The sequence below is a fragment of the Amblyraja radiata genome, chromosome 14 (assembly GCF_010909765.2).
Source record: "Amblyraja radiata isolate CabotCenter1 chromosome 14, sAmbRad1.1.pri, whole genome shotgun sequence".
Classification (NCBI taxonomy): Eukaryota; Metazoa; Chordata; class Chondrichthyes; order Rajiformes; family Rajidae; genus Amblyraja; species Amblyraja radiata.
In genome coordinates, this window is record NC_045969.1 from 48792220 (window position 1) to 48807184 (window position 14965).

General features: G+C 41.8%; 1 protein-coding gene across 8 annotated transcripts in view; it reads right to left on the reverse strand.

Annotated features, from left to right (window-relative positions):
* The window catches only part of cnksr2 (connector enhancer of kinase suppressor of Ras 2), a 469607-nt gene that overhangs the window by 84081 nt on the left and 370561 nt on the right, over positions 1-14965 (reverse strand). For all 8 annotated transcript variants that reach the window (XM_033033316.1, XM_033033315.1, XM_033033314.1 and 5 more), the window contains 2 exons: positions 2837-2882; positions 9-181 (listed from right to left, as the gene is read on the reverse strand). In XM_033033316.1, the coding sequence (XP_032889207.1) occupies positions 9-181; positions 2837-2882 (219 nt within the window). The remainder of the gene's footprint in view (positions 1-8; positions 182-2836; positions 2883-14965) is intronic.

Consider the following 14965-nt stretch of genomic DNA (forward strand, 5'->3'; position numbering starts at 1 on the left):
GTCCTTACTTCTTCGTTCATGTACCAGTATAGTGAGACGTCTTTCAGTACAACCCAGTACTTTTTCCACTTCTGCGAGAAGTAGCTCTTGGCGTCCTTCTTCTTCCATAACCACCCTTCACAGTCTCCACGACCCAGATCCTTGCAAGAAATTCTTCTTCTGCTCATCGCTGTCAAAGTACCTGGGATGGACACAAAATGCGGGAGTATCTCAGGTAGCATCTCTGGAGAGAAGGAATGAGAGAAAGTACCTGAGATTGCCAAAGGATTGTAAAAAGTCAAACACCCAGATGCGCAAAATCCAAGTCTCCCAAGAAATAAAGCTATCGCTAGGAAAGTCCACGACTATTATTTTTTTAGAATTAATTTCAGAACGTTAATATATATGTGTTCTCATTTAATACAGGTCGACAGTATTCCACATATGAAGTAGAACCAGGCTATTTAGACCCTTGAGCCTGCTCTGTCGTTTAATAAGATCATGGCGAATCTGATTGTAAACCCACCTCCTAACTTTCTAATTTACTCAATCATCCACCCTTTTGCTTATCAAAAATCTATCTAACTCTGCCATAAAAACATATACAAAGACTCTTCCTCCATCACCACCCTTTGAGGAAGAGAATTCCAAAGACACAATCCTCTGAGAGAAAAATGGCATTTCATTTGTCTTAAATGCAACACTTTATTCTTAATGTGGAGCTGCATATTAAAGTGTCAGTCTTGGCAAGATTAAGACAGGTTTCATGGCCATTATCTCAATGGCAGGGCAGTAGGTACAATGTGATTGCTAAATTTCTTAAAATTATAAAAATGATTCAAAAGAACTTAAGTTTAGTTTAATTCAGAGATATAGAATGGAAATAGGTGCTTCATCCCACCAAGTCCATGCCAATCATCGATTACCCGTTCACGCTAGTTCTATGTCATCCCACTCTCTTATCCATTCCCAACATATATGAGGGGCAATTTAGAGAGAGCAATTAACCGACAAGCCCACACATCTTTGAGATGTGGGTGGAAACCAGAGCACCCAGAGGAATCCCACGCGGTCATAGACAGCTCCCGGGGTCATGATCGAACCCGGGTCTCTGGCGCTATGTGGCCGCAGCTCTACCAGCTGTGTCACTATGCCACGCTAATTAATATAGAGAATATCTCGCTTTGTGTAAAAAGGTCCAATGATATGGGCAACATGGGATGTTGGGTTGGTGGAAAAGATCAATAATTAGGAACGTTTCGAGGTACCTAATTGGAAACTGTGCACAGTTTTGGTTCTTTAATTAACAAAATATATATTAACACTGGAGGCAGTTCAGAAGGCTCACTTCCTGGGATGAAAGTTTCTTATCTTGAATGGCTGAAGAAGTTAAATCTGTATTCTTTGGAGTTTTGTGGATTGAGGGGTGAACCTATTGAAATGTATGTGATCCTGAAGGTGCAGGACAGAGATGTTTCTGCTAGATAACCATATAACCATATAACAATTACAGCACGGAAACAGGCCATCTCGACCCCTCTAGTCCGTGCCGAACACATAGTCTCCCCTAGTCCCATATACCTGCGCTCAGACCATAGTGCGAGAGTTTCAAATAAGGGGTCATAGTTACAAGGTAGTCATTTAAAACCAAGATGTGTAGGAATTCTTTCTCAAAGAGGGAGGTGAATGTCCAATATTCTCCCCCAAAAAAAGTTGCAGAGGCTTATTCACCGATGCTGTTTAAAAGGAGGTAGATACACATTTGAAAGATTGGGAAATTGATGACTCGGGGGAACTGGCACAAGAAGGACCAAATGACCCTTCCCTGCTCCTATTTTCTTGCGTACTCGTAAATATGGTTAAACTAAGGACCAACACACATCGTAACGGGCACTTTGTGACAAGCTTTGTGTGCCGTGCAGCCACCGTGTGAATGTCCATCAGATGGGCATTATTCCAGCTCCACAGACCCATACTAAAAATCTGGACATCTGGACATCGGCACACTGAATACACTGTTTGGTCTCTTTAAAAAATCCTGTCATCTGGTCCACAATAAGGGTAGAATTTCTTGGCCACCTGACATTCGACGGTGAACGTGATAATTCTGTTAGGGGGTAAGACGATATTTATCAATAGTTTAGTGTTGTTTATTATTGTCACGTGTCGAGGTACAGTGCAAAGTTTTTGTTCCTTGCTATCCAGTCAAACAAAAGATTTCAAGCAAGCTGTCCACGGTGTACAGATAAAGGATAATGTGTACAGCATTTAGTTCAAGATAAAGTCTGATTAAAGATTGTTCAAAGATATCAAATGAGGTAGATGAGCGGTCAGGACCACAGTTGGGTTAGTAAAATCAAAAGGCATGGAATGATCGGGTCATTGGAAGCCAGCTATGTTTGAGGGCAGAAAAAAGAGTTGTGTTAAATGGCCGCATCTAAGACTGTTTCTTCCATCATGGCATTCTCCAGACCTGAGTGCGAGGGCCACTGCTATTTTTGATTAAGGATGTTCCTAACTTGTCATTTCTTACTGTTTTCCTAACTTCAATTTCACTGCTGTCATAGAATGGTGAGAATAAAGCAACTTAGAAGAGCTGATATGAACAACAAGCTATGAAATAACCATAACGACAGGTCTTGGAGTAACCGTGGAGCTCATACTCATTGATAAATGTATACACTTTTTGATACACTTTAAACATTTAAAAAATAGTTACAATAGGATTTACATGTATCACTATATTTGAACAGACTCATTTTTAGAAAATAATATAATCTTTCGTCGCCACAGTAAAACTATGGAAACGCAGTAAATTGAGCAGGAAAAGCAAGAATGATAAAACAAAATCTTTTACCTTTGTTCCTTTTTTTGGACTTCTGTCCCAAGGATTGCTGAAATGTCTGAAATAAAAATAGGACTGGTGAAAAATATATATTGAGGTTTATAGTATACATTCGTCTTGGTTTGAAACTGAATACAACCCTACCGTCTGTATTGGGCTGTTCCTTCAACTTAGCTCTGCATTTCCTAAACCACAAAATAAAACCAGAAAGACAAGCTTGACAATTGATGCAGATTTCACTACTACATTTGCAATTTGAAACATTACCAATCTAAAGGTAACTTCATTCTACATTTAACTTACACCAGAGTGTTTTCTGGTGTAAATACTTTATAACAGCAGCATGTGGATTTAAAAAAATTAAGAAATCATCTGTATCACTGGAAAAAGAAGGCTGCGTGGTCTAACCACACGGCTACTGCATGTTCATTGCGTAGCGGATGCATTGTGACCATCGCTGACGTTTGACGTACAAACGACCACTGCTTTTATTCATATCTACAAGCACAAACTCAGAAACCACACACTTCTGAACACAGGTTTCTGAAATGCAAATATGAGAATGAGAGCATTCTATCTACAGTAGTTATATTTTATCGTACATTGTAAGGATTAAGTGTAAAATGTTAATGCTTTTACACCACCGTTAAACTGCAAAGAAAACAGCAGGTTTAACAAATTACTGCTCTCAAAGCTGTATGTATGGCTTTTGTCCGTGAGGAAGATGAGAAGTTTTGTGAGCGAGTGTGATGGGTGGAATTCAGGGAGATTGAGGACTTCCCCCCCCGGGAAATTTGATGCACTGGATGTAAACATTTTCAAATTAGAAAGTATTTCACTGGCTCTCTTCAAAATAATCTATGGTTACATTTACAGCAAAATCAATTAATTGAATTGTGTGCACATGAATGAAATGGCACCGTTGTTAATAAGACAGAATTAAACAACAACGGTGGGAATATTAGTCAATTTTTGCATGATGCCAGAAGCTGTGACATTTTGTGTGACATTCTCATTTACACATAATAATAAGAGGTACGCTAACGAGGCATGGCCAGTCAGAAGCGAGCATCTCTCGTCCGTAACTGATGTGGTGATCACAGTGATTATGCTTGAGATCAATCTCTTTAATAATGGGGAGAATAACTGGTGTCATCCTGGGAAATGACAACCGTTGTGTGTTCCACGAGGCAGCAGTGCCAGTCCGTGACACCCCGCAAACCTCTTTCTTCAGCATGGTCTCAGTGTGCCTGGTCATCAGATGACGCGGCAGGCACCACTCTGAGCTTTCACTCTAGCGCTTTAGATTCCACGTTAGATCTCTTTAGTTTAGCTTAGAGATACAGCGTAGAAACAGGCCCTTCGGTCCACTCAATCCGCACTGGCCGGCGGTCCCCACAAACTAACACTATCCACAATTTACATTTTTATACCAAGTCAATTAACCCACAAACCTGTACGTCTTTGGAGTGTGGGAGGAAATCGAAGATCTCAGAGAAAACCCATACAGTCACGGGGAGAACGTACAAACTCCGTATGGACAAGCACCCATAGTCGGGATCGAACCCGCGTCTCTGGCACTGAAAGTGCTGTAAGGCAGTAACTCTACCGCTGCACCACCTTGCCGCCCAGCATCTGTCAACTCTTCTTCTTCAACTCCTGCAACAACTAATTATCTTCCTCTTCACTTTTTAACGCTAGAAATTCAAAACATGAAGTTGGTTTCCATTTCTTGCAGCTGGTTCCACTCATTGATCTACTTGTTCAACACCAAACGTTATACAAGGCATACCTGAACTTGCCAAGAGGATTACTTCTGCCCAAAATGAATATTATTTTTCCTTGTCTCACATCTGTAAAATCGTATTACATTATCAATCACGGTTATTTAAAAAAACAATTCCCTCTATCTGAAACTGAACACTGTGATCAATATTCTAGTTCGCTATTTCTACTTGTGATGGGCTCCACAATTTGGATCGTCACTTCCTCACATGCCAAAGCCTTTCCTCCATTTACAAGGCACTAGTCGGCAAACTGATCCAATACTTGGTTGACTTGGTTCAGCGCAATTCCAACAACATTCGAAAAGCTCCAAAGACCTTTCTAGGACAACCCATCCACCACCCAAAATATGAATTCCTGCAGTTGAAGAGTGTGTCATCTATAAATGCATAGCAGTTATTCGTCCAGGCTATTGTATAGTATCACCCATTCCCGGAAATCTCTTTCACTGAGAACGACAAGAGCAATGGGCAAGTGGGAACACCAATATTTTCAGGTTCCTCTTCTCACCATCCTTACTTGGAAACATTCCCATTCCTTCCTTGTCACTGAGTCTGAACCCTGACACTTCCCGCCCAACAGCATTGTGGAGGCTAACTACCGTCTTCTGAAGGGCAATTAGGAATTCACAATAAATTCTGGGCTTGCCAGCAAAACCTCATGTCTTAAAATATGCGCTACAAAGAGAGGACACACCTCTTTGTGCCAAAATTATTTCAAAAAGGCAATAAAATCCCATTTCCAGCTATATTCTATTTCTTAGCTCGCGGTCTTTTACAGCACTATTTAAAGAATAGCTCATTGATTAGTTATAGAAATAAACAGATTTTTGCTTATTAACTACATGTATAGCCAGGGTGCTATAGTAAACACTGACAGATCACCACACCACTGTTAAATAAATGTTATTTTAGTGAAACACGGATAACAATCCCCTTCTCACATTGAATTTACAAAGCTGCATTGGATGCTAGGTCTGCACGACAAAGTGAGCACCAATTATTGCTCTGACATTTCAAGGTAGGCAAAGTGAATCTGTGATCTTTCTAAAAAGCTTGCCAGCACTGATAGAAAGAAACCACATAATTGTTCAACAGTCAGTCAGTGCTATGGCTTGGCAAACTACCAGCGATTTTGCAAATTGCCAGGTCAAAAGGTTATAGCTTCTTAATTACAAGCAGTTTCCAAAAATGTCTGCTTTGAATTGCCTCTTCACAAGGGCTGTTCCACTTACATATGGAGTTGCCTGATAAACTGGTTCAATAATATTGCATGTTTGTACATTTCTCAAAGGAATACTCTGAAAGTTTACAGACCTTTAAAGCATGCCCGGATTCTTTATACCGTGTTCTCAACATCATCAATTCATTTTACTGCTTGTTATTTTAATGCTTAGCTTTTTATTTTATAGTACTGATGCGGTCAAACTGGAATTGATTATTGCTTGGACACATTCACAACCATTGAGGAATGCGAGAGATTTAGAGTAACATGAGCAGTGATTTTCTTAGATTCCCTACTTTTGAACAAGACAGGTAACTGATATGCAAATATGCACACCTCATGCAATACTTTTCACTATATAAATGAACGTGTCTGCATTGGAAAAAAAAATAGAGATTCGCAAGCTTGACGTATATGGTTGTAGAGGAACAGTTAGGTTACCAGACATGTAATTCGGAAACTGGACAAAAAAAAGAGACCTGAGTTTAAATCCCAGCATGGTAACAATTAATAATGTGAAATCTAAAAAAAACATCATATCTTCTTAGTAATGGTAGCTATGAAAATAACGGGATTGCCACAAATAATCTGCCATCATTTGGTCTGGGCCACATGACACTCCAAACCCATCATGTTTCTGACTGTTAAATGACTTTTGAAGTGGGCTTGCAGGCTTCTCAGTTGTGCTGCGGCATTAAATAGAGAAGGAATGAAGCTGATGGGCCATCTGACATTGACCTGGTCACTGAAACAGGGCACGACCAAGTTAGTCCCATGCTGACAACCTCATTATGGTCTCCTCACAAACATATGGGGACTGGTGATTACATTGGGAGAGTGGTCCCATAGACTGGTGAAACCAGGCATAGTTGTCCAGAGTTGTAGGAGAAGGCTTCCCCGGGCCGCGGCTTTATCGAGGCGCTGTGATCTCGACGCCTCCCACATGGCCTCGGAGAAGCCCGGCTGGGGCCTTGTGGGTCGGTTGGAAGAACCTCCCCTCGCGGGTCGGAGCCCAGATCGGCGGAGCGGTCGATGGAGCCCACGGCTGGGGCCTGGGTCGGTGCCATGGAGGCCTCAGGAGAGGATCCGGCAGTGTTGTGGAGAGGTCGGTGCAATGGCCGATGATGACACCGACCGACGGATGAGACGGACACGTGAAGTAAGGTCGTCGCTGCCGAGGGAACGAACAATGGGGGACCCGGCATGGGGGGACCACTGTGAGGTGGAGAGGGTAGAACAATGAACAATGGGGACCCGCCAAGGGGGGACTGCCGTGAAGGAGTGGGGATGGAGGGGGGGAATTTGTAACTTTTTAAGCACCCTTCATGGGCGACTATTGCATACCTCAGCAAGGTATGCAAGCAAAGAATTTCACTGTGACTTGTCACATGTGAGAATACAGTTTTCATTTATTCATTCACATGGAACTATACCTTACCGACAATGTATCAGACTCCTTCATCACAATCCCTGGGTACGCCTTGTCTCACTAATAGGACAGCACAGTGGTATCCAGGCAGGGAGTACTCCTTCAAATGCCCAACATTAATTCCAGGCCCCATGAGGTTTTGTGGTATCAGATCGAACGAGGGAAAGGATCTGACATCAGCAATGAATCACAGCTCTTCTATGGTGAACAGCACTTAGAAGAAGCACTGAAATTAGCAAATGCACAGAATGCATCTGACCATCTCTTCAATAACCTCAGTGTCCATCACCAAGAAGAGCTTGGTAGGACCACCATAGAGTTTGCTGGTCGATTCCTGAGAGACAGGGTTTGTGGCAACTAAGCAGTGAACCCAGGTTGGGGATAAACCTACTTGACCTCATCTTCACCAATGTACTCTGGTAGATGAACCTGATCATGAAGAATAGGTGGTAATGATCAACAAGCATTTTTCATGGAAACAATGTTCTACCCGCAGGTGGAGGACACCATCCATTGGAACTAGGACACATTTTAGAACAGATCCGACAGCTCAGAACTGGGCATACATGAGATGCTGTGGACCATGATCAGCACAGCACAATCAGTAACCTCATGGCCGGGCAAATTCTCACTCAACCATAACTATCATGCTGATTACGATCAAGCCTAGCTAAGAATAGCCTGGTAACTGCATGACTAGGTGAGCAAAATTACTGAGGTGCCAGCTCGACAAAGCCATGCACCTACATGTGTACTAAACGGCAAAAACAGCATGCAACACTACTTCATAGCCAATCTATCCTCGAGATACAACTCTGCCCTGGATATGAGAAATGGGCAGAAACCTGTTGTGATTTTTCTCTCTATGTAGTGCACCTGAAGAATGGTTAATTTGCCATACGAGCAGTTGAAGATACTGGAACAATATTCTCTGGGTTTAGCAGAATAAAAGAACGCATTGCAACTTATGAAATAGTTAAAGTGCTTGTCAGCTCAGAAGTTGGAAGGATGATATCCTGGCTGAGAAATCTAGGACGGGGCTACTGTTTCAGAATAAGGGTCAGACTGTTTAGGACTGAGATGACGAAATTTCTTCACTTAGAGGATGGCGAATTTTGGAATGTTCTAACCCAGGGGCAGTGAGTGCTCAAGCAAAGTAGTTCATTTAAAAGAGAGAGCAATAGTGATATGGATATTACAGCAATCGAGAGATATAGTGTGACAGTGCTGGACAAGGACACTGAGTTGGAAGATCAGCTGTGATCTTGATGAACGGGAGAGACTCGGAGGGCCAGATGACCCAGTCCCACTCTCCCATTTCTTATCTTCATATTCCAATTATCTTGTCACTTATATTTCTGAGCACCCGCAATGCATTGATCCAGATATTATACTGTCACGATTCATCTCATGCAGTGTTGTTCAGATGTATAAGCCATTAGATAAGACAGAAGATAATTCCAAAGACTAAGCACTGCTGGGAAAGGTGTTAATCCTCTGCCAAGCACAGCCCATTAGCTGAGGCAACTCTTTGCATTAAATGGGGCATTTCTGCACTGTCTCCGTTTGCTCAACAGAATCCTGACAGCACCATCAGATGTTATGTGGGTTTGGATCTTTCAACAAAAGATGTCTTCTAAATATATATTTGTGCTTTCTTCCCAGTCTGGCTTACTGATATATTTAAGCTCCTTCAGGACTTTGAATATCAAAATAGGTCTGCACCACCCCTTCTGCCACACAAATAATTTGTCCCCATTACACAGCATCTCTGACAACTGGAGTTTGCCCTGGTTCCTTAACTTGGGAGGCAGTGAAACACTAGGTCCATGCATGAGGTATACATAAAGGTAGTACAGGGTATTGGTAATCACTGCAGCAATGCCATCACTTCATGCATTTAATAACTGCACCAACATTGTATGACTTAGTTCAACCAGTGACCACATCCTGACATACAGCACAGGTGATTAAGCACTTATGTTGAAATAAAGGTATATGACAGGTAAATAGCACACATCAAGTTGCAAGAAACAACAATATGACAGAGATCAGGGGATGGAATTACTTCAGGTGATGCCTTGATTTTTAAAAATTAGTTAATTCATAGAATATGAACATTACTGTCCACTCCTACATGCCCCTGAACTAAGAAGGCAGTGAGGAGATGAGTGAAATGTGGATCACTTGAAGGTTGGGTAAGGATGGAAGGGCTTTCATGAACCAGCATGGTTTTTACAACATGTGTTAGAAGGAAATGACCCGCTGAGTTACTCCGGCTTTTTGCGTCTCTCGTGGTTTTTACAACAATCTGATAGTTTTGTGGAGCCACGAGGGATTGCAGATGCTGGAATCTTGGGCAAAAAACAAAGTGCTTGAAGAACTCACCGGGATGCTACTTGACCCGCACTTTGTTTAGTTAGATTTTTTTACTGGTAGTTTTAAGATTACTATTACGGAGGTTAGCTCTAATACCCGATTTAGATATAAAACAGTAAATACTGGAAACACTCAGCAGGTCAGGCAGTATCTGTGGAAAGAGAAACAGTTAACTTGAAACGGACCTCAGATTGATTGAAACATTAAATATTTTTCTCTTTCTACAGATGAAGCCTGAGCTGCTGAGTGTTTGCAGCACTTACTGATTTTATTTCAGATTTCCAGCATTTGCAGTGTTTTTTTAAATTTCTCAATGTAGTTAGTTATAGAGTCATACAGGGTGAAAACAGGCCCTTCGTTCAAACTTGCCCAAGCCGACCAACAAGCTCCATCTACACTAGTCCCACCTGCCTGCATTTGGCCCATATCCCTCTAAACCAGTCCTGTCCTTGAACCTGTCCAAATGTTTCAGTAAAGGTTGCGATAGTCCCTGCCTCAACTACTTCCTCCCGCAGTTCGTTCCATACACCTTCCACCCTTTGTGTAAAATAGTTTCTAATACATCTTTCCCCACTCACCTAAACCTAAAACTATGCCACGGTGTGAAGCTAGTCCACGCCCGAAAGACCCAGCGACCATGACCAAAAAGTGGGGAGCCCGTTGGACTGCCGCTACTCGTCCCCTGAAGACAGCATGACCATTGGAACCACTTCACCTGCTCCTGATCTTGGTTTGTTACTGCACCTGTAGACTAAAAAATACTCCGTTTTTAATTCAGTTCAGCAGCAGAAAATATTTGTGGATGATTTAATTTCATGCTGAATAGATTTTATATATCTCAGGTTATTCTCAGTGCTGCTCTGGTAACCTTATTAGTTTTTCTGGCGATGGTTTCTGTTCAAAATCATCAACCACTATTTGCTGAAGCTTCTAAAGAAAATGCACAAGTTCTACTATTCTTAGCTGCTGTCTGGTATATCCAAATTTGTAAATCAGAGTTTTGTTTAACTACAGTGGTACTTTTATGAGATTCTAAATCTGTGAGAGTACATATCGAAAATTCATGAACTGTCGTGGTTTATGGCTGTCTTTACTAGAGCTAGCTCTAATTCCAGATTTAGTTGTAAAAACAGAAAATGCTGAGAACACTTTGCAGGTCAGGCATTAAGTGGCCCTATGCTACAACAATACACAGAAGGCCATTTGGCCCATCAGATCCATATTAGCTCCTGGTTAGTCCCACTTACCCGCTCTGCATCCCTTTGAATCTTCTGCAATTATTTCCCTCTCACCGTCAACCCTCCCCCCACTGATTCTCTTTTACATAAATCTACACCATAATACAGAAGCCAATTAATCTACCAACACAATTTTGCGATGTGGGGGGGGGGGGAACCAAAGCACACAGGGGAAACCTGTACAGCCACAGAGAGAACGCAAACTCTGCACATACAGCTCTTGACTGAGCCTGGCCTCTACAGCTGTGAATGCTGCTCTGACTTGCCTCACAGTTTATATCTGTTAAAGGACAAAGCACTATAATTGTTCCCGGTGCACTAGAATGTCATATCATAAAGGTCAACTCACCAAGTACTGGGGTTACAGCTCATCTCTCACCTCTCATATGCCCCAATTTTGAAAATGGGATGAACAAGATTTACAGAAAGATTTTTTTGTCGGACAGTTAAACATTAAAAATATTAAAACTTTTTGAACATTGCAACTTAATCTAAAACATAACCAGTTTGCCTCCCCAGATCAAATGGATCAGCTGTGATGGATATGAACTGCCAGTTATCAGCTAAGGCTGTCTCAAACTCCCGACTTCTATGCATCCCCTGCCCTGCTACCGAAAACTAACGTTTCCTCTCTTTCCCAGCACTGACAAAGGTTCCAGTTTCTGAAACATTAACTGTTTTTCTTCCCACAGTCTGACCTGCTGATTATCTCCAGCATTTTCAGGTTTTCATTCAGATTTCTAGCATCTGCAGTTTTGTTTAGATTTTCATCTAAATGGTCATCTTCGTATTTTGAGATTGTCACCGTTATCTCCACCTGTCCTCCCCTCCCAGCTCGCTTTGCTAACATGCTGGTACTACACAGCCTAGTCAGTAAAAGCTGCGATCTTCCAAATCCCTCAGGACTCACTCTGCCTTGCAGGTACAGAAGATTTGCTAGCTTGGCCTAGAACACCCAGAAAAGAAAAGTGGGGGTAGATGTAAAATGCAGGAGTAACTCAGCGGGTCAGGCAACATCTCTGGTCAGGCAACGTCACCTATTCCTTTTCTCCAGAGATGCTCCCTGATGGAAACTATAAAAATGGAAACTGTTCTGGGTAACAGAATATTTTTAATTTACCATTACATTTTTGTGTGTCACCCCTCTCCCTGAGTTGTAGCAGTTTGTGGTTGAAATGAATACATTTAAGTGTTAAGTTTTTGGATGAAAGAGCAGATTAATTTATACCTTTCACTTTGCATCAATTATTTTATAAGGAAGAATTCAATGGACAACTTGTAAAATAAAACAAACTTTTGATTACTGAACCTTTGCACAATATAATTAAGGTTGGCAATTTTCCTTTAAGATTGCAGCAGTAATTAAATTAATTTACACATGGAAACCCATGAAAATATTGATGCTGAAGAAACAGTTTTTTGCTCATCAACACTGTATGGTCGACATCCTGTGCCTAAGAACTCAGCGGACATGAAGTAGGTGATTTGTACTTATTAAAAAAATATGGAGTAAAAAGTTTAGGAAGGAACTGCAGATGATGGTTTACACTGAAGATAGACACAAAATGCTGGAGTAACTCAGCGGGGCAGGCAGCATCTCTGGAGAGAAGGAATGGGCGATGTTTCGGGTCGAGACCCCTCTTCAGACCCAACCCGTCTCGACCCGAAAAGTCACCGTTTCTTTCTTTCCTGAGATGCTGCCTGTCCCGCTGAGTTACTCCAGCATTTTGTGTCTATCTTCAGTTTAAACCAGCATCTGCAGTTCGTTCCTACACAAATCAGCAGGGTTTCCGTCATTCAACTAAATGTTGCACTCTGTCCCCTCCACTTCCATTTCTAAACATTGCTGTTTACAGTTCCCTGCAATCTGCCTGCCTTCTTGTAAAGTCTCACTTAAACCTTGATACACGTGACAATAATAAACTGATCCAAACTGTGTCACCCATTGTATGAATTTGCATTGGAGAAATAGTTAAACTTAAGAAAAGTGCCAGGGTCCAGGGAATTGAACAAGAAAAGTCAAGAATATTTATTTACCGAGCAAGGAATGCTGTTAGAAATAAAATATACGTTCTGTAATGTTCAACAGTGTTGACATTTTACCATTTGACAAATATTCACTGCAATAATCAATGTTTGAACCTGGTGTGAAATGTATATGAATGGAGAGAACGAGAAACAGGCAGTTATAACAAATTGTCAAATGGTGTTATAGTGCTCAGCCACTTTCATTAAAAATAGCAAATTTCCATTTTCACTTTCACAACCCTGAAAATATCCAAAGCTCAATGGAAGGTGCAAATACAAGTGATCAGAATAAAAATTTAAACTGAGTTTTAAGTCAGAAGAACATGTGGTGTCGGGTATTGAATGTTGATTGAAAACAGATCCTGGCAAAGCTGAATTGAACCTGTCAATTCTGAGTTTAACTCCCTTACATGAGGCACAGTGCCAATTACCACGGGATAATTGTTCAATATGAGTTAAGTACAGAGGCAGTTTCCTTAATCTGTCTGAATGATAGTGTCTCAGCAAATTAGGATGTTAATTCAATCTCCTTTAAGAAGATAAAATACCTGCTGAAGTGGATTCCAATGTATTAGTAGTGTCTGTCAAAAGGGACATCTCCCTCAATTTTATTTTATACCTTTCATCTATTTCCAAACTTATACCTACAGAGGCACCTAGAAATTGGAGCCACGCAATGCCTGAAACAGCTAACTAGTGTTAACTCAGTCAGTGTTGATGCCAGACAGAATAAGCAGCCCTTCAGGTTCATAATTCTAACCTGGTTACGCCGTTTATGATACCACTGACTCCCAAAAGTGTCAACTGGGGCACTGTCAGAATCTCTACAAGGAGATAGTGATCAAGATCAGTTGGAGATTGCTGACACTTTCATCCTTCCACTCAATATGTACGTGGATGCATATTCGTGGGCCGTCTACTGGTGCCAAGAGGTATCCATGGGAAGCCATTAGAAGTTCAACGACACTCCTGTGAATACCACAGCACCAGTTTCAGTTTAGTTTATTGTCACGTGTATCGAGTATCCTTCCTGTAATGGAGATAAGAACTCCACACAATACTCCTAAAGAGGTGGAGGAGTTTAGCTATGGTCACGTAGACTGGTCACAGCGGCATTCAGAGAAGATACTGGAGGGTTTGCTGAGGAGGTATGGGTGGAACTTAGAAATAAGAAAGGTGCAAGTACTCTCATGGATTGTACTAAAGGGCCCCCAGAAGCAAGAGGGGAACAGATGTGTGAACTGATTAACAAAATATGCCAAAGCAACCGGGTTGTCTTAAGTGGGTGACTTTCCCAAAATTGAAATGGACTTGCTCACTGCCAAAGGCACATTCTGGGCAGAGTCTGTGAGGTGCATCCAAGAGGGTTTCTTGAAATAGTATGTGGATAGTCCAATCTGAGAAAGGTACATACTTAAAAGCATTTAAAGGACTTTTGGATAGGCATATGGATACAGTATGCAGGGAATGGAGGGATATGGGTTATATGCAGGTAGATAAGTGATTGTCTTGGCATTATGTTCGGCACAGATATTGCAGGGCTAAGGCTTGTTTTTGTGCTGTACAGTATTTCGATGTTCTAATTGCGGTCTAAGCAAAGCTTTGTAAAGCTGCAACATGACTTCCTGACTCTTACACTCGATGAAGGCAAGCATGCCAGATGCCTTCTTAACTACTCGTTGCTACTTTTAGAGAGCTATGGACTTGGACCCCAAGGTCCCTCAGAATATTATTGCTTGTAAGAATCCTGCCATGAAGTGTGTACTTTCCCCTTACACCATCTCCCAAAGTGCAACGCCTCACAATTGCCCAGATTGAAATCTATTAGCCATTACTCCACCCTCATGTGTAACTGATCTTTTGTCCACAAAAACCCTCCTCACCTCTATCCACCTATCACTTGAGACTTTGTCCTGCCCCCACCTCTCATCCAGTTTTCTTCCCCTCCCCCCATCCTGCCCTTCCCTCCCCACCACAATTACTCTGAAGAAGGGTCCTGACCAGAAACGTTGCCTAGCTATGTTCTCCGGAGATGCTGCCTGACCCGCTGTGTTACTC